This window comes from Ascaphus truei, chromosome 3, assembly GCF_040206685.1.
Source record: "Ascaphus truei isolate aAscTru1 chromosome 3, aAscTru1.hap1, whole genome shotgun sequence".
Lineage (NCBI taxonomy): Eukaryota > Metazoa > Chordata > Amphibia > Anura > Ascaphidae > Ascaphus > Ascaphus truei.
The window spans coordinates 373,724,835-373,746,031 of record NC_134485.1 but is presented as its reverse complement, the minus strand read 5'-3'; the positions used below and the strand labels follow the sequence as shown (position 1 = coordinate 373,746,031).

General features: G+C 49.1%; 1 protein-coding gene across 1 annotated transcript in view; it reads right to left on the bottom strand.

Annotated features, from left to right (window-relative positions):
* Window positions 1-21,197, bottom strand: part of ATP8A2 (ATPase phospholipid transporting 8A2) — a 691,321-nt gene that overhangs the window by 230,883 nt on the left and 439,241 nt on the right. The window contains exons 31-32 of the mRNA XM_075592224.1: window positions 14,330-14,404; window positions 12,024-12,146 (exon numbers count right to left, since the gene is read on the bottom strand). Of these exons, the coding sequence (XP_075448339.1) occupies window positions 12,024-12,146; window positions 14,330-14,404 (198 nt within the window). The remainder of the gene's footprint in view (window positions 1-12,023; window positions 12,147-14,329; window positions 14,405-21,197) is intronic.

The window sequence follows — 21,197 nt, the reverse complement described above, 5'->3', positions numbered from 1 at the left end:
CTTTCATGCAACCTCCCCCCCCTGCCTTTCATGCAACCTCCCCCCCCTGCCTTTCATGCAACCTCCCCCCCTGCCTTTCATGCAACCTCCCCTCCCCTGCCTTTCATGCAACCTCCCCTCCCCTGCCTTTCATGCAACCTCCCCCCCCTGCCTTTCATGCAACCTCCCCCCCTCCCTGCCTTTCATGCAACCTCCCCCCCCTCCCTGCCTTTCATGCAACCTCCCCCCCTCCCTGCCTTTCACGCAACCCCCCCCTGCCTTTCACGCACCCCCCTGCCTTTCACGCAACCCCCCCTCCGTGCCTTTCACGCAACCCCCCCTCCCTGCCCTTCACGCAACCCCCCCCTCCCTGCCTTTCACGCAACCCCCCTCCCCTCCCTGACTTTCACGCAACCCCCCTCCCCTCCCTGCCTTTCACGCAACCCTCCCCCCTCCCTGCCTTTCAAGCAACCCCCCCCTCCCTGCCTTTCACGCAACCCCCCCCCTCCCTGCCTTTCACGCAACCCCCCCCTCCCTGCCTTTCACACAACCCCCCTCCCCTCCCTGCCTTTCACGCAACCCCCCTCCCCTCCCTGCCTTTCACGCAACCCCCCCTCCCTGCCTTTCACGCAACCCCCCCTCCCTGCCTTTCACGCAACCCCCCCCCTGCCTTTCACGCAACCCCCCCTCCCTGCCTTTGACACCCCCCCTGCCTTTGACGCCCCCCTGCCTTTGACGCCCCCCCTGCCTTTGACGCCCCCCCCTGCCTTTGACGCCCCCCCCTGCCTTTGATGCCCCCCCTGCCTTTGACGCCCCCCCTGCCTTTGACGCCCCCCCCTGCCTTTGACGCCCCCCCCTGCCTTTGACGCCCCCCCTGCCTTTGACGCCCCCCCTGCCTTTAACGCCCCCCCCTGCCTTTGACGCCCCCCCCTGCCTTTGACGCCCCCCCCCTGCCTTTGACGCCCCCCCTGCCTTTGACGCCCCCCCCTGCCTTTGACGCCCCCCCCCTGCCTTTGACGCGCCCCCCCTGCCTTTGAGGCCCCCCCCTGCCTCCGGCCAACGCCGGGTATACACACACACCTCTCCTCCTCCCCCCCATCACACTCACCTCCCTTCACCGGCATAACCCCCTTCCTCCCTCGCGCCATCCAATTGAGAAGATGGCGTCACCCGGAAGTACAGGTAGGTGTCACGTGTGTGTCGCTCCCCCACCTCCCCCACTTCACCCACCTCACCCCCCCCGCTTCACCCACCTCTCCCCCCCCCACTTCACCCACCTCACCCCCCCCACTTCACACAACTCCCCCAGCACGCTCTCTAAGGCTCAACATCCCGAGGAGCAGGAGGAGGGCGGCAGGGAGTTAATACCTCCTTTGTGCCACTGGGAGTCGGCGGAGGCCACGAGGGGGGAGACAACCAGTTGCAGCCCGAGGAGCGTGGCATGCTGGCAGGTGAGGAAATGCAGGGGGAGGAATCCATGCCTTTGACGCACCCACCTTGCCTTTGACGGCGCCCCCCATTTGCCTTTGACGCCCCCCCTCCCCCTGCCTTTGAGGCCCCCCAGCCTTTGACGCCCCCCCTGCCTCCGGCCAACGCCGGGTATACACACACGCACACACCTCTCTTCACACCCCCCCCCCATCACACTCACCTCCCTCCCCGGCGCTCACTCCCCCTGCCTTTCACTCCCCCCCACCCTGCCTCTGCGTCCCCCTCCTGTCCACTGTCGTCGTCCCCCTCCTGTCCACTGTCGTCGTCCCCCTCCTGTCCACTGTCGTCGTCCCCCTCCTGTCCACTGTCGTCGTCCCCCTCCTGTCCACTGTCGTCGTCCCCCTCCTGTCCACTGTCGTCGTCCCCCTCCTGTCCACTGTCGTCGTCCCCCTCCTGTCCACCACTGTCGTCGTCCCCCTCCTGTCCACTGTCGTCGTCCCCCTCCTGTCCACTGTCGTCGTCCCCCTCCTGTCCACTGTCGTCGTCCCCCTCCTGTCCACCACTGTCGTCGTCCCCCTCCTGTCCACTGTCGTCGTCCCCCTCCTGTCCACTGTCGTCGTCCCCCTCCTGTCCACTGTCGTCGTCCCCCTCCTGTCCACTGTCGTCGTCCCCCTCCTGTCCACTGTCGTCGTCCCCCTCCTGTCCACTGTCGTCGTCCCCCTCCTGTCCACTATCGTCGTCCCCCTCCTGTCCACTGTCGTCGTCCCCCTCCTGTCCACTGTCGTCGTCCCCCTCCTGTCCACCACTGTCGTCGTCCCCCTCCTGTCCACTGTCCCGTCCCCTCCTGTCCACTGTCCCGTCCCCTCCTGTCCACTGTCCCCGTCCCCTCCTGTCCACTGTCCCCGTCCCGTCCTGTCCACTCTCACCCCCCCTCCTGTCCACTCTCACCCCCCTCCTGTCCACTCTCACCCCCCCTCCTGTCCACTCCCCCCCCCTCCTGTCCACTCTCCCCCCCTCCTGTCCACTGTCACCCCCCCCTGTCCACTACCCCCCCCCCCCGTCCACTATCCCCCCTCCTGTCCACTGTCCCCCCCCTCCTGTCCACTGTCCCCCCCTCCTGTAAACTGTCCCCCCCCCCTCCTGTCCACTGTCCCCCCCCTCCTGTCCACTGTGCCCCCCTCCTGTCCACTGTCCCCCCCTCCTGTCCACTGTCCCCCCTCCTGTCCACTGTCCCCCCCTCCTGTTCACTGTCCCCCCCTCCTGTCCACTGTCCCCCCCTCCTGTCCACTGTTTTGCCCCCCCACACATGTCCACTGCCCCCCCTCCTGTCCACTGTCACCCTCTCCTGTCCACTGTCCCCGTCCCCTCCTGTCCACTGTCCCCGTCCCTCCCCTCCTCCTGTCCACTGTCCCTCCCCCACCCCATCTCCTGTCCATTGTCCCTCCCCCCACCTTTTCCTAGCGGGAAATTTCACTCACGGGCAACGCCGGGTCTCTCAGCTAGTATATATATATACATACATACATATGTAGCCCTGTTTCCTAGTGAACACAGACCGCTACCATATGCTGTATAACCTGTAGGCTCACAGGAGAGCCTGGGGCACAAGTAATAATAGATAACACTTCGTACTTGGTGCAGTGCCTCCACCTGCGATGGCTCCCACCAGAGGGGGAGTGGTTCCTCGCAGGACACTTATATATCAATACACACACAGCATATAAACAACCGAATGACTTTACTTGTCTGTATAGACTTATATATATCAACAGGTGTCCCTTCCTAGAGGAGACACTATCTACTGCGTCCCCCCGTCACCAGGTGACCCACCCCGTGTTCAATACCCCAACACAATATGTTCCCCACCCTCAAGTGAGATAAATATATGTGTGACTGCGCAGCCACTATGTCCCGTATGAATATATGGTATAGTTGGTGCACTTGGTGATGGTTACCTGCCGGGCACTCCAGTACCCGGGCCTGCAAAGGATCTTCACAAAGGGTCAGATGCGATATGGCTCCAGCAATAGGCATCCGGGGCGATCCCACCCAGATGCAGCAACCGTAGCAGGGTCTGAGCCCAGACCTCCTGCTAGATGAACACTGTCTCTTTACTGGATCACAGAACGGCACAATAAGGGAACCGGAACCTGTCTAAGGCCAATCCCTATCTCTGCTCCACTCTACGGGGACTTAGGGCCTAACTGGGCCGGGGTATAAGGCCTAGGTAGGGGCTGAGTGCCTCCCTACACCTAAAGCTCCATCTCCTTCCTCCTCCCACTAGCTCTGTACAACATGTGCGCCCCTTTGCTCTTATCGTCCTTCCTCCCGCTATTCCAACCACCCGATTGGTTCCCTGGCGTCACATGGTCTCGCGGTGGCTGCTGGGACTCGTAGTTCCCTATGCTCCACCCTATAGGAACTATTCCTCCTTCACGGGCTTTGGCAACTATGCCCGCGCATGCGCGACCTCTGCTTCCCACCAGCTCCACAACCTTCTGCGCCTGCGCCAACACTCAACATGGCGGCGCCCTTATATCGCGGAACCTCCGAGATACCAGAGCGTTCCCTGCCCTGCTGCAACCCTCCCATTCGACAACAACAACTGCGGGAGAGGGGAGTCCAGCTATATCCTCCCCCTGTGGATTCCAACGTCCCCACTTGGACGATACCTTTAACTGGTACAACAATTATATAATGAAAAATGCACAACCATAACGACATCCTCCACACTCTAGATAAGATTATACATCTCACTGAACATCACGATTACTGACTTTACTCGGTTGCGAGCCCACTGCTGAGCCTCGTAATGGGATGCCCCGAACTGATCATAGGTCATTCTCATTGGAGGTTGCCCATTTCTCTGACTTCGCCTTAACTGTTCTTCAGTCACTCCCTCTGGAGAATGACTATCATGGTTTTGGGGCTCAGCCTCTTCCCTTGTGGGAGTTACAGTCTCTACATGATCATTACACGGTACAAAACATGGACTCTGCGGGTCCAACATAGAATTTTCCGGAGCCACCCCATTGGGTGTGTGCTCCCCGAGCCCTTTACCTGTAGCTCCACTGGGAGATGCTCGCTGTTGAGGGCCCCTTTGAGAGGTTCCCTCTTGAGGGCCTTCATGATGGATTGTATTGTCGGTCTCGGGACCTTCTCACCCGTGTCATTTCACCATCCAATGAGGGTCAGGCCATTCCACTTCCCCCTCCTATACTTGTGGGATAGGAAGTAAATGATTTCTGTGCATACTTTCACCCGACCCTCCGAGTCCTTGATACGATAGACCGGAAGACTAGGCGTTTGTGACGCTACCTCATACACTCCTTCTCTCCACCGGTCAGCCAACTTATGTTTCCCAGGTACTCCCAAATTGCGAAGGAGTACTGCATCTCCCGGCTGAATGTCTCTATGTTTGACCTTGTGATCATAACGCCTCTTATTTCCCGCATTCAGTATTTCTGTAGATTTTTCTGCCTGCTGATAGGCCTGTTGCAGGCTCTCTTGTGGCCTCTGCACATATTTGAAGTGAGTGGCATTATGAACTTCATCAGTGGAGACTCTCAGACGTATGTCCACGGGCAGTCGAGACTCTCTCCCAAACATCAGAAAGTAGGGAGAAAAGCCGGTGGAATCGTGTCTAGTACAGTTGTATGCGTGCACTAACGTTTCCACATGTCTGCTCCACTCAGCCTTTTTCACCCCCGTCAAAGTACCCAGCATGTCCAGTAACGTGCGATTGAATCGTTCAGGCAATGCATCTCCTTCCGGGTGGTAGGGAGTGGTTCGGGACTTAGTAATGTGTAAGATTTTTAGTAATTCTCTTATCAATTTGCTTTCAAAGTCTCTGCCCTGGTCAGAATGTAGTCGTTGAGGAAGCCCATAATGTATGAAGTATTTTTCCCAGAGCACCTTGGCAACCGTAATGGCTTTCTGGTCTTTCGTCGGGAAGTCTTATGCATATCTCGAGTAATGGTCAGTGATGACCAGCACATTGCAGATGCCCCGGCTATCCGGTTCAATAGATAGGAAGTCCATGCATACTAGATCCATGGTACCTGTACTTTTCAAATGGCCCATTGGGGCGGCCCTGGTGGGCAGTGTCTTTCGTTGAACGCACCGCACACACCGCCGACAGTGATGCTCTACGGCTTCTCTCATTTTTGCCCAGAAAAACCGATCCCTCACCAATCCAAAAGTCTTGTCGACACCCAGATGGCCATGTACATCATGTAGGGACTGCAACACCAGGTATTGTAACATTTTAGGTAGTACCAGCTGTCTCCTATTTGGGTGGTTATGGTATTCTACAACTCGGTATAGTAAATTGTCCCGTATTTCGAATGTATCTTCTTCCCGCATCAGGATGCCCCCCACGTCGCCAGGGGCATGTTTGAGGAAATCTGGACGTTTTTTTTTAATAGTGTAGTGGATGGCTCCCGCGACCGGGTCGCGAACCTGATAGCGCACCATGTCTTTCCAGGCTATGATCTTGTCAGGGGTGACGTGCATACCACTGGGGTCCCTGTATGCTTCCGGGATGGCTTTGGACGCGCACCCAAGGGAATCGGCCACTCTTAATTTGGAGAAGGCCACCTGATCATTCACGATGGCGGCGGTGCAACACAGGGCCCGCATCCATGGTCCCGGGATTTCTTCCCATTGATCGTCGTCGGGGGTTGCGGCCAGCCCCGGTCGTCTAGACAGAGCATCTGCCCCCACATTCAAGGGACCCAGTTTGTATTTCAAGGTGAAGTTGTAGTTGAAGAGGGCTTCTAGCCAGCGATGTCCTGCCGCATCGAGTTTAGCTGAAGTCATGATATAGGTAAGAGGATTGTTATCTGTACGCACCTCGAAAGTAACCCCATAGAGGTAGTCATGAAGTTTGTCCACGATGGCCCATTTCAGGGCAAGGAACTTGAGCTTGTGCACTGGGTAATTCTGCTCACTGGCCGTCAGGCTGCGACTGATGTAGGCCACAGGTCGCAATCCTTCTGGATGCTTTTGATGCAACACCGCCCCATGTCCACTTAGATTAGCGTCCACATGTAGGATAAAAGGTTGTTCGGGGTCGACATAGGCTAACACGGGGGCCGCTGTCAAACTCTGCTTCAAGTCCACAAAGGCATGCTCGCACTCTGAGGTCCATTTGTCTCCGAAGGGCTGTCGGGCAGGGGTGGCCTTCCGGCCTGTGTCTTCGGGATATATTTTGAGGAAGCAGTTGAGGGCTTTGGCCCGAAGGGAATATCCCTCCACAAACCTGCGATAGTACCCGCAGAACCCCAAGAATGAGCGCAATTCTACCACATTTTCGGGTCGGGGCCAGCTTACTACGGCTTCTATTTTAGCGGGATCAGTGGCGATCCCCTCAGCGGACACTATGTGTCCCACGTAGGTCACAGACATCCTACAGAATCGGCATTTATCCAGAGAGAGCTTGAGCCCCTCTCGGGCTAACCGGTCGAGCACCTTCAGGAGCCGAGTTTCGTGTTGCTCTAGCGTTCGGCCAAAGACGATGATGTCGTCCAAATACACGAGGCATTCTCGGGGTTCAAGTCCCCTAAGGTCTTCTCCATTAGCCGTTGGAAGGTGGCGGTGCCCCACATATGCCTTGGGGCATGCGAGTGAATTGATAGAACCCTAGTGGACAAATGAACGCAGTTTTCTCTTGATCCTCCGGGCTCATGGGTACCTGGTAGTATCCAGACCGGAGATCCAACACACTGAACCATTTACTTCCATTGAGGGCGTTCAGGATTTCCTCTATGCGGGGAAGATTATACTGGTCCGGCACCGTCCGATTGTTCAGTGTCCTGTAATCCACACATAGCCTCACTGTCCCATTCTTCTTTCTCACCACCACTATGGGTGAGGCGTAAGGGCTTCTTGACTCCGTGATGATCCAGGCTTCTTCCATCTCTTGGAGGACGACTCGTCATCTACGTCTCGAAGAGCGAGTCGGCGGGACCGTTCCCTAAACGGCGTCATATCATTCATCTGAATAGTGTGTTGGGCACTGCGACTGCACCCCACATCCATTTCTCCGGTAGAGAATACATCTCGCCTGGCTTCCAATTGGACTCGCAGTCTCTCCTTCCACTCCTCTGATAACCCGGACGAGCCGAAGTCGAAGTCCAGCCCCGCGGCGGGGCGTTCCACTCGGGTGGCCTTGACTTGCACAACTTCGTCCACTGAGCTGACTGGATAAATTCTCCCTATTCTTTGTCTCGCGTCGATAGCCATGGTGAAGGGGGATATATTCTGGACCATTACATAGATCCGGTGAGGGATGGCTGCCGGCCAATCCCGGAATTCAGGTACTAGCCGGTATCCTCTGTTGGCGTCTTCCTCCGGCGTACTCTCTAGTGAGAAGAGCTGCTCCGTGTTCGCTCGTTCCGCGTACGTGCACCAGGCGGGCATCCGCTGTACTTCCCCTGTCGGAATTTTGGTTAGACCCGCTCGGCCGCAGAACAACTGTCCATAGTCTTCCGAGACTGAAGGAGGGGTGTCCAGATTCGTCTGGACAAGCTGCAGCTGGAGACTGGACATGGGCAATTCATTGGTTTCTTGCAAATAGGCCCAGATAACAGCTTGTAGAATGTCCGCATTAGTTCCCAGAATGATCGGGTATTTAGGCAGGTATTTGGGTTCCGGGCACACAAGGGCATCTACATTCATGGGGTGAGACTTCCCGGTGTTGAGTTGCTGGATCTCCAGGGACACCGTCACTATGCCATCGATGGGGTAGTCTTCGTTGCTCAGCCCTCTTACTTTGATATGTTTGGCCGACTTCAGTGGCCAATTCTGGAGGTGTTGATCATAGAACCCTTGATATATGATGGTCACTTGAGATCCCGTGTCCAATATGGTGGAGGAGTATATGCCTTCTACCAGTACCCGTATGAGAGCTACCGGCCCCATGCGATTGTTCCCGTCCTTGGGACCTTCGCCACTTTGGTTGGGAACGGGGTCTTCTCCGCTGGCCGCGTAGACACCACACACCACAGCATTAGGCGTGAACTTCCTGGGCGAGGGACTCCTGTCACGAGATTCTCCCATCCGGCAATCATAGGAGATATGTCCTTTCTTCCCGCACTTGTAACAGGACAGATCCCTTGGCGGAGTGCGACGATTGTACGGAGGCGAGGTTCGTCCGGCATACTTCGGTCGTTTGGGCCCTGGTTTATCCGGGGGGCTTCCTTTTTCTCATTACCCCCTTTGTTTTTGGGGTGGGCGGTTACGTTAGCTTTCTGGGGAGAATGAAGCAGTAGATGTGCTTCATGTTCTTTGACTTGTTGTAACAGCTTGGTGAATGAGGGGGGGCTCCCTCGAGTGAGATTATCGTGGATCATGTTTGCAATAGAGTGGTTGGGGCAGGATCCCCGCAGGTATTGCTTGCAGAGGTATTCATCCATTTGCGAGGCTGTCACATACTTATGGTGAAGCAAGGGTCCTAACGCAATTTGTACCCGGTGGATGTAGACAGACAAGTCTTCTCCATCCTTTTGGTTGATGGCATAGTATTTGGCCCACAGGGCTCCATCATACTCGGTTACACAATAGGCCTCGGTTAAGAATTCGACCATCATCCGAGAGGTCAGATCAGGATGCTGCTCTTGATGAATACTGACCAGAGTGGACGCCGGGGGTCTCAGGCATTCCATGATGCGTTGATGTTTCACAGCGTCTGTACATGACCATTCTTCCATCACACCTCGGTTGTGTTCCTTCCATGGGTCTATCCCATCCTCCCCCGTCGGGACAGGGAGGGTCCCTGAGAAGGCCTTCAATTTCCGGTAATTTTGAGAATGCGTGGCCAGAGGGCTTCTACTAACGGGGGTAAACTGGGTGGGGCGGTTAGCTGGCCCACCTTGTTATTGAGCTTCTGCAACATCTCACTACACAATCCAGCTTCTTCAGATACGCTAGACCCTTGATAGCTGCCCGCTTCACTAGCCGGGTAGGGAGAGGAGGTGGGGGTAGGGCAGTCGTCACCCAGTCCGTCCAAGGGGGGTCTCGAAGTGGGTAGACAAAGGGGCTCCTGCCGGGCGGGGAGTTGGGAAGCTGCAGGTATTGGGGAACGGCGGGCTCGAGAACCACCAAATCCTGACGACAATCAACTAGCAAGGTGTTCCACTTAGAGTCTTGCTCTATGAGTACATCTACCAGGCGGGCTTTGGCAAAACCGGGTAGTTGTTGTAGGGCTGTTTGCAATGTCTCTAACGGTAAAGCCATAGGTACTTGGCTCACGGCCACCACGCGGCGGGCGTTTGCATTTGCCGCACCCAATCACGCACTCTCTGACGCGAGGGGAGGGCTATGGTAGGCAGTGTGCGGTGTGTGTGTTAAGGGGCACCCCAGGTCTAAGATCTCAGCAGCGCCTCCAAATGTAGCCCTGTTTCCTAGTGAACATAGACCGCTACCATATGCTGTATAACCTGTAGGCTCACAGGGCCTAACCCTCCGCCACGGAGAGCCTGGGGCACAAGTAATAATAGATAACACTTCGTACTTGGTGCAGTGCCTCCACCTGCGATGGCTCCCACCAGAGGGGGAGTGGTTCCTCGCAGGACACTTATATATCAATACACACACACAGCATATAAACAACTGAATGACTTTACTTGTCTGTATAGGCTTATATATATCAACAGGTGTCCCTCCCTAGAGGAGACACTATCTATTGCGTCTCGCAGGACGCTTCTCCCCCCCATCACCGGGTGATCCCACCCTGTGTCCAATACCCCAACACAATATGTCCCCCACCCTCAAGTGAGATAAATATATGTGTGACTGCGCAGCCACTATGTCCCGTATGAATATATGGTATAGTTGGTGCACTTGGTGATGGTTACCTGCCGGGCACTCCAGTACCCGGGCCTGCAAAGGATCTTCACAAAGGGTCAGATGCGATATGGCTCCAGCAATAGGCATCCGGGGCGATCCCACCCAGATGCAGCAACCGTAGCAGGGTCTGAGCCCAGACCTCCTGCTAGATGAACACTGTCTCTTTACTGGATCACAGAACGGCACAATAAGGGAACCGGAACCTGTCTAAGGCCAATCCCTATCTCTGCTCCACTCTTCGGGGACTTAGGGCCTAACTGGGCCGGGGTATAAGGCCTAGGTAGGGGCTGAGTGCCTCCCTACACCTAAAGCTCCATCTCCTTCCTCCTCCCACTAGCTCTGTACAACATGTGCGCCCCTTTGCTCTTATCGTCCTTCCTCCCGCTATTCCAACCACCCGATTGGTTCCCTGGCGTCACATGGTCTCGCGGTGGCTGCTGGGACTCGTAGTTCCCTATGCTCCACCCTATAGGAACTATTCCTCCTTCACGGGCTTCACCGGAACCTGTCTAATGCCAATCCCTATCTCTGCTCCACTCTACGGGGACTCAGGGCCTAACTGCGCTGGGGTATAAGGCCTAGGTAGGGGCTGAGTGCCTCCCTACACCTGGAGCTACGTCTCCTTCCTCCTCCCGCTAGCTCTGCACAACGTGCGCGCCCCTTCGCCCTTATCTTCCTTCCTCCCGCTATTCCAACCACCCGATTGGTTCCCTGGCGTCACATGGTCTCGCGGTGGCTGCTGGGACTCGTAGTTCCCTATGCTCCACCCTATAGGAACTATTCCTCCTTCGCGGGCTTTGGCAACTATGCCCGCGCATGCGCGACCTCTGCTCCCCACCAGCTCCACAACCTTCTGCGCCTGCGCCAACACTCAACATGGCGGCGCCCTTATATCGCAGAACCTCCGATATAACGGAGCGTTCCCTGCCCTGCTGCAACCCTCCCATCCGACAACAACAACTGCAGGAGAGGGGTGCCCGGCTACACATACATACATATACATACATATATATGAAAATAGGACAAATCAGTGCAACAGTGCTCACCTGGTGTGTGAAGTGAATTAGTGCTGGACTAAAATTAACACACACTTTTGTATTGATAAAGGGAAGCTGTCAAGAGAAATCAAGGTTTGTCCCTAAGTGATAAACTGTACAACACATGCAAAGATTAAGCCAAATATCTTAAAAAAAAATAAGGTAACATTCAGATACTGTATGTGCTTTTTGAATGTGGCAATATGCTAAATAGCTTTTGTGAAACTCTATTCAACCATTTAAATTGGAGAGAAGAGCAAAAAAAAAATCCTATTTTTTGCCAGGATTACCCCAGGTTTTTGCTTCACTGCCAAGTCTAAGTTCTGATCTCATTTGTGAGTCAAAGGTTCTAACCCTCTGAGAGTAAATGAAATGTCCGTGCAGCGATTATTTTCAATAAAAGTGATCTAGCATATGTTTTTAGCACTGAAATTATATAATATAAATAGAAACTACACTAATTGCATCTGTACCTATAGGTATGGTTTGTTTCTTTTACATGAGGATAATCAATTACTGTATACTGTAGGTTTCATGAGACAGACAAAACATTTAACAAAAAGGTTATTACACAATACAACAATACTATTGACAATGGAACAGAGGCTAACCTTGCCAAGCAATAAATAAGGGTGGGTTGTGGCTCTGCAACACTAGTCAAAATGTAATATTGCTTACTGTAATTCAGCTTGCTGTTTTATAACTGGCTATTTCTTTTAGGCTTACCCGTGTGTTAAATCCATCCGCGTTCTGAGTAATTTTGTAGAGCTGTGGAAATTTTAACATGCTATCTTGACTGCAGGATCTTTCACAGATACCCAATGTGAAAGGTGGTAAGGCGGTGAAAATCTGTGGAGACAACAACTGGTCATTTTTTTTTGTGAGGGGGAAGGTGACAACCACATGGAAACGAGAGGCGAGACCTAGAAAAGGGTGCCCATGTTTTGTAGTAGAAATACTTAATGAGCAAACATAGAAAGACTTTTGAGAGAACAACTATGGTGGTTCATGTCCACACGTATATATAGTACTTTAGGTACATAGTGCCAAGCCGTAAAGGAGCAATCAAAGCAGGTGCTTTTTTGGCAATTAACACAGGATTGAAGCAGGGGATCTTTGGTGTTCAGTCCCATTCATTTCAGCTATGAGGACACCCTGCTTCCAGAGATACTTCCAAAAGGGGTGCCCTTTCTCTCTGCTTTTTAAAGCGACATCGTCACTCGGGCCATTAGAAAGCCGCACCGGATGACATCCCGGCCTCCTATTGGCCCGCAGGATGTGGGAGCTTAGAAAAGCCGCCATTACGTGATCCATGCTAGCCGAGTGGAGCGGCAACCAGCAACCCATATGGAGGTAAGTATTTCAGGAACCAGGGGGTCCCTGGAGCTGAAATTAATGGGGTTCAGCTCCAAAGACGCCCTGCTTCCATCCTATGTAAAAATAAATTCACCAAACAAAATCGCCTGTTTAGATAGCCTCTTTAACTCCTTCAGTTTCAGAGGGGCTGGCAACGCATTGCTAGCCCATCTGGCACTAAAGAGGTTAATGCAACGTTTCACAGAATAAGACATTAAAATACAGGGTATTATAATACAACAAGAAAATCAAGCATACATTTACTAGCAAAGAAGAGAAATTCCTGAGCTACGGAGTTTATAATCTAGGACGTGTGTTTGGAGAAAGTAAGAGTACTGTAGGTGTAAATAGCAGAAATATGTGGTTGGATTGGTATGTGCAAATGTGTGTGTGTTTATAAATCTACGCTGCTCCAATGCCCCATTCAGAAGGTGGACTTGAAATTAAGGAGATAACGAGAGAACAGAAAGGAGACCGCCTTGAGCAGAGTTTAAAATAGAGCAGTGATTCTCAACAGAGGGCTTGTGAGGTATCTCCAATGTGTTCACCCCAAAAAATCTGTAATGGTGGATCTCAGGCAGCATAGTGGGTTCCTGAACCTGTGTGGAGACTGTGAACTTAGTAAGTCCCCGAACTGCACCTTGGCATGGGTGGTACAGCAGTCCATTACAGCAGGAGCTTCCGAAGTCGCTCCCCCACAATGCTTTGCATTCACAGCAGGAAGGCATTGTGGGGCGTCACTTTGGAAGCTTCTGCAGGGATTAACAGCTATACCACTCATGCTGTGTGTACACACTGAGGTGCAGTTTAGGTCATTTTTAAAAGTGCATTTGCCCCCACAAGCTCTGGACAACATATTGCCTGGGATTGGTCAAACTGTTTTTCTTTATCAATAGTATTATGAGTAAGCGATATGACATGATATGATATAGCCACGCAACGAAGCTCAATACATTAAATAGGGCATAAAAAGTGAAAAACAAATGCAGTATTATCCAATACTGCACAACGGATAAGTGTATATATATATAGTGAAGTATTTTGGGATGGGAGAAAGGCACTGCTCTAGCCTGACACAATGTTTACAGAAGCATTTGAGTAGAATTATAAATCGTATAAGGACTAGAGATCTCACCTACAAATCCAAAATAATTGTTGCCAAACACATTTATTTACCCTTGCTGGTGAGATCTCTGCATTACTGCACTTATTATTATTATTATTATTATTATTATTATTATTACTTGAAAACTTCCCTATCAGTAGATCAATTTGTGCAATGTATTATGTTTAGCTTATTATCAATTTCAGTTACTGAAACAAACTGAAACAAGTCTTGTTGCAACTGGTTGATTTTAGACAACCCTTATTCTCATAGCAAAATACCACCAATGTAAAACTAAAAAGGCGTTAAAATATTTCTGGAGATTTCAACAGAGTACAACTTGATTTATGGAAAATGTGGTTTTATAATAAATTTACTTTTCAACAACTGTTTTAAATATTGGGCATATGTTGCATCAGAACAAAATGTTTTTCACAAAATGTAGTTCAACATAAGAAATCTTGAGTATGTATGTAGATAATTGACTATGATAAACCTCGCAGACATAAACAGCACAAGGGAATTGTACTGCACTTTTACGTGTAATCAAAAACCAAAATGACTCACTTACCACATTGTACAAACCAATGCACCATCGTTCAAACAAAATTTGTCCAGAAAATCCATTAACAAACGCAAACCAAAGCTGAAACATAAGACAGAGACACAATATTACATTTTGATATTTCACTAAATGTTTCCATATATTGAAGTGAGATGCATGGAATGTGGACCACCATCTGGACACAGCTGTCTAATGTTCCTAGAACGTAATTATCAGTGTTGTTTCACAGGCGTTCTGTTGACATCAGACTGTTATGGTAGGTTTCTTACCTGAGATGATTGAACTTAGTTGAATATGCCCATTATTTTACTGCCATGTACATCACAAGCATTAGCAAGAGAATAAAAGTAATTTGCAGCAGATGTAAATAGTTATACTGATTCACTGGTAAACTACACGCAAATACTGTTTGTGCACTTGTCCCGAACAAACAACACTATGAAAAAGCATTAGGAAAGCTGTGGTATTAGAAATATCTGTCATGTGTTGATCAGATCAATTTAAAATTAATTGTTCTGCTGCGAGTATTCCAAGTTTAAAACAGAAATCCCTTCTGGAAATTCCTTTTTGCTTGAACATTATCTGATGCAGCGAAACCATGGCACTTAGAGCTACAGGCTCCTCCTGTCCAAGAGTGCTGGTGTAAACAAACACAAAAAGATGGCAGCAGGGACACCCAATAAAAAGCCGGGATATCATCTCCCTATCATGTCCCAGAATTTCTACTGGCTGTCGGAGTAAGTCTGACCCGAGCAACCCTATAGTTTTCATAGGCTAGTATTATTGGCTGCCAAATGTAATGTTCATTATTCCAGGAACCTAGGAGATTATTTATCAATGACTCCCCTCTCCAAAAGCGTGGCAAAACTGGGGAAATAAAACACTACCAGACTAATCTCATTGTGTTCCTGGGTGCCGGTCTACTGCAACTGTTCGGTGAATGAAACCGTTGAACACACGGATAGAACGTCCCGGCGGTGGGTGAGGGGGCTTTGGCCCAAAGACTTGGAAAGGCTGAGGGCCTTATGTTTTTAGACACAGGGGACACCAAACCTCATGGAGAAGCCAAGAGCAATAAAAAATGTAAGGTTAATAGACATTGAAAACTTAGAGATAAAATAGGAAACCAAGTTTTTATATTTGTATTCCTACCCAGGAAGCTTATCCCTAGAAGCACACGTTAACATGAACATTTTATATATGTTTATCTGTCCCACGTTGTCAGGGATTAATATGTATTATAGGCCATTTTATATTCTAAGTGGGCCGCACTGAAGGTGCAATCAGAGGTGGGTGTGCAGGTTCTGGGAGCCCTGCATGCCCGATGTCAGGTGACCCCCAGTAGAGCCATATGCCCGCCAGGCTACATAGGGCCAGGCCGCAAATCTGGGATGAGTGTCTGGTTACATATCTTACTTTATAGTTAAATTTTTTTTTTTCTTCCCTAATTCCCCGCCGGGGGGAAATCCCTTCCCTTCGTTTTCTATCCCCATTTGTTATTTGTAATGGAAAGGGAGGTCGATGTTCTTAAACAACATTTTGAATATAGGTGTAAAAAGACCTATCTGAAGTATTTGGGGATATACCTTACTAGGGACTACAACTCATTATATAAATATAACAACCCCAACCTTTTTTCTAAGATTAGAAAAGATCTACAAGTTTGGAATTCTCACTATATTTCCTGGATAGGGCGTATAACCGCGGTGAAGCCCCATGTTTTAACTTTATATGAGGACTGGTGTCTGCGCCAGCCCTATACAAAGGGCATTATCTCGAGAATATATCAGAGTTTATCCTCTATCAAGAGCAACCAAACTCCCGATAACTATATGGTATCCTGGGAATAGGATTTTAACATCAGTATAGACCTCGATATCAGGAAAGATATCTGGGAAGCCGCTTCAAAAATTAATTGTGCGTTGTGATTAAGGAGAATATTTACAAGTTAATATTCAGATGGTACATGACTCCTGCCAGGTTACACTCGTTCCTCCCAAGTGTTTCCCCTCAGTGTTGCCGTGGTTGTGGTGAAGTGGGGAATGTATTACACACATTTTGGTCATGTCCCAAAATCCAACAAACATGGACGGAAGTGTTCGCCCTAATACACAAGATTCTAGAAATCACTATCCCACATGACCCAATATATATATTGCTAGGAAAACCAATGGTCAATACCTCCAAAAAAAAGCTAAAGAAATAACCCAAATTTTAAACGCTACAAGGTGTACAATTGCCAAAAATTTGAAACAACCTGCCCCCCATCCCTAAACCAAATAAATAACAAAATTTGGCATATAGTCTATATGTAAAACCTCTCATTCCTTTCTGAACATTTCTACTGTACCTTGCAAATCTCTGAGATTTGGGCTCTTTGGTTCCGTCATGCAGGTATATCCCCATATATAGACTACAATACTTGGAACAGAGTGATATATGTGGTATTTAAATTGTTGTTTACAGTGTTATATTGTTACAAATGCTGTTCCTTCCCCCCCTTCCCTGATCTCCCTCCCCTTTATTGTTTCATAACCAGTTTATTTGTATTATTGTATCCCCCCCTTTTTTGTTTTCTGTTTTGAATACCCTACTTTTTATGTATATAAAATTATCAATAAAAAATTTAAGTAACAAAAAAAAAAGAATTTTCTCCCCAGACTTCAATATTATTTCCAAACATTACCAATATCTGTCACACATACAAATATAAAAGAAATCCAAAACCATATTATGCAATTTATTTGGAAACATAAACAACCGAGAATAGCTAGGTCAATTATGCTGGAGTCCAAAGAGGGAGGGGGTCTAGTGGTTCAAAATATTCTAAAATATTATATAGCTTCTCATTTGAAACAAGTTAACAAGGTTGCATGGTGCTCAAAAACAAATATAGCAGCAAATATTGTGATGATAGCTAAAGTTTAAAGCGGAGTACCCCTCCAAAGAAGGCAATAACTGAGGCTAGGATATAACAATACTCCCATACACCTATTGATAAACGTGTAACTGGAAAATAGAGTCCCACATGCACTGAAGTAAGGACAATATACACCTGCCGGTGTCCAGCATTAAAACAACATCATGGTGATAACATGGGGTATGTAACACAAAAATCCTTGCAGCCACTTAGGGAAAAAGGAGAGTTGAAAAGGACTCACTGAGGTATATAACTCACATGATATGAGGAGCCTTGAGATCCACTTTGCCTGGGGTATGCCGTGCCTCCGTTCAGACGATAGGAAGATATGGTGAAGAAAAAAACGAAGCACTGGTTCCGCTATCAGCTTTAAATAAACACAGAGGTGCGTTCCCACAATAAAATATTTAATGGATCAAAAATAACAGAAATACAGGACACCTACGCGTTTCAGGCTGATAGCCCTTTATCAACCTTGATAAAGGGCTATCAGCCTGAAACGCGTAGGTGTCCTGTATTTCTGTTCTTTTTGATCCATTAAATATTTTATTGTGGGAACGCACCTCTGTGTTTAATTAAAGCTGATAGCGGAACCAGTGCTTCGTTTTTTTCTTCACCATATCTCATTTGAAACAAATTATTTATTGGCATTCCCCGGGAGGGACCTATGCTTGGTTGGATCTGGAAAGCTCACTTACATACCCGGCTGGCCTACCTACTCAGCTGTTGTTCAGCTCTAGGACTGGGCTTGGGAGACAACCTGAGCCGGCGGTTATCGGGTTTACTTTGAAAATCTGTCAGTTAGCAAAAAAGAAATACAAAGTTATGTCAACTCTATCTAGACTTACGCCCGTTTGGTAATCCGGGTTTTTGCCAGGGTTTCAGGGTCGGGACTTTGAAACCTGAAGACAGAGTGGAATTTTAGAGATGGGAGATTTATTAGAAAAAGATAAGCTGATGTCGTTTGAGGAACTGATGAGAAAATATAGTTTGTATCGGACGGAGGTGTTTAAAAATCCGACATTTTGTGCACCAGGGTTTTTATGAAGAGAAATTCCCTTACACACGATTTGAAGATTTATGCAAAACAAAAAAATATTAAAAGGGCCTGATCTCATCCCTGTACCAAGATTTAATCCCCCAAAAGGATACCCCGGCCCATAAATATATGGACCAGTGGGCTCTGAATTTCCAGATAGAAATAATAATGGAGGACTGGGAAGATATATGGGATAATGCAGGCAAAACTTTTATATGTACAGTTACAAAAGAGAATATGTACAACATTTTGTTACGGGGGTATTACACCCCCAAAAGGTTAAAGCAAATGTTTCCAGAGGCGACTGATAGATTAAAAAGGCATTCAAAGATTTTTTGTCTCCCCTCCACACACAAAACGCTACATTGATGATATTGATGATATTATTTTTGTGTGGAGGGGAGACAAAAAAATCTTTGGATGCCTTTTTAATCTATTTGAATGTTAATCCATTTAATTTGGTTTTTAACACTCTGTATAGTAAAGATAGAGTTCAATTTTTGGATCTTGTAATCTATATAGAACAAGGGCTGATCGAAACTAAGACGTTTAATAAAATGGTAGAAAGAAATAATTACATCCTGGCGAATAGTAATCACCATCCCATGTGGCTCAATAATGTGCCATATGGGCAGTTTCGATGTCTTAGACGTAACTGCTCTCAGTTAGATTGTTTTTGAAGAACAGGCTGTCGTCTTGAAAAATAAATTCAAGAACAAAAATGATAAAGATGACATTATAGAGGCAGCTTATGATAGGTCAAAGGGTTTGGATCGCACAGATTTAATCAAATATAATTATGGGCCTAAAAGGGATATACCAAATCCTAGTGAATTCTCCTTATTCACTCAATATAGTAGTCAGGCCACTGATATAAAAAAAGACACTGAACAGACACTGGATTATTTTAATCAAAGACCCAATTACATGATCTATTGCCAGATCGACCAAAACTGATTTTTTCTAAAGCGAGTAATGTGAAAAATCAGATAGCCCGTAGCCAGATTAAAGATGTGAATAAGAATTCGAATTGGTTGAGTAATAATACGAGACCATCTGGTTTTTTTAAATGTAACAATTGTGTCAGTTGCAGAATGAACAACCTACTTGGTAGTTTAATTAAAGAGTTTGAGTCCCATCATTTGAACATTAAATATAAAATCAAAGATTTTATTTAATGCGATTCTTCTTTTGTTATTTATCTTTTAATCTGTCCATGTGGCAAATTTTATGTCGGTCGTACCATTAGAAAATTCAAAACTCGCATGTCAGAACACATTAGGAACATCAGGACAGGTTTCGAGACACATATGGGGTTATGCACTAAGCTCAGTTAAATCACTTTTAGAGCGCAAACTGCTCTTAGAATGTGATTTTGAGCTCAACCCGAAGCACTAAGCAATGCAAACAGGCACTTTGCGCTCTAAAAATTACTTTTTTCAGGAATTTTTTCTAAATCCAACTTTGCTATTTCGTAACCCTGTTTGCGTTAAATTCTGCCCTTAAGCGGGATGCACTAAGCAATGCAACCTTAGCGCGAAAGTTGCGTTGATCAGAACACGTCAGGTCAGAGTAGACGCAAAAAAAGCTGGACTTAGAAAAAATAATTGCTTTTCATTTTTGCATGCGCAACACCCATACAACAGGCCGGCGGGTGTCCCCGGCTGACCCCACGGGGGTCCCCGAGGGAGCCCGGGGGTCGCATGGGTGTCCCCGGCTGACCCCCACAGGGGTCCGGGGGTGGGGGTCCCCGGCTCACCAAGCGGGGGTCCCCGCAGGAGTGCGGGGGTCCCCGCGGGAGTGCCGGGGTACCCGCGGGCCTGCGGTACCACTGTTGCACCTCCAAAAATAATAAACAATATTTATAACTAAATACACCCCCTAACACATACTATACAGTAATGGGCAAAATTACTATTATCCACATATGGATAATAATGCATTTGCCCATTTTAAATACATATAAACTACAATAAATACAGTAAAAACATATTACACTTACCTTTTACAGGCACCCACGATGAAGGCCGTCTTCATCCTCATCTTCACCCTGCCCATGCCCCTCCGGTGCTGCAAAACATGCACAACAATCACAATAGCCAATGTAATGTCCCCTAACCCCTTAATCACCATAGCGGTTATTAACCGCTACAGTCATTAAGGGGTTAATGCACCCTCACCCACCACTCAGGAGGCCTACATACCCTCCCCCACTAACCCCCACCCCATGAGGCCTAACCACCTTCATCCACTACCCAGCCGGGAGGCCTACCCACATACCCTTGGGGCTAATACCCCCTCCCCCCACCCCCAGTACCCACAATAAAAACAATACACTGCCCCACAATAAACATCATTCTATTTATTAAATACATTACCCACCCCCTGTGCCCCCCATAAATACATGATTTATTCTTTTACATACAGGGTTCATACCCCAGGCCCACGTGAGGCCGCGGTGGGCCTGACGGGTCACCTCACAGACCTACAGGTTACCAGCAACTTGTTTCATACAGGTTCTGGAGGCCTGTTGGTGGGTCCCGCCAGGCGCCATGGCCCACCAGGTGGTCTCCGCAGGTCACCGTGGGCCACAATTGGGTCCCCACGGTAGGCACGCGGATGTCTGGGAGCCCCAGGTCAGACCCACAGGTGTCTGAGGGGCCTCGGGTGGTTCCCACGGGGGTATGGGGACCCACGGGTGGGCACTACGGGTCCGCGGTGCCCCCACAGATGTGGGGCCACCGGTTCTTCCCCAAACACTACGGGTTCGCGGTGCCCCCACAATGTGGGGCCACCGGTTCTTCCCCGCAGGTGTCCCCCATGGACCACGCAGCCTGGTACCCGTGAGATACCCGAGGATACCTCAGGTGGTCTCCAGAGGTCTCACGCAGACTAAAGGAACCAACCCTGAATGT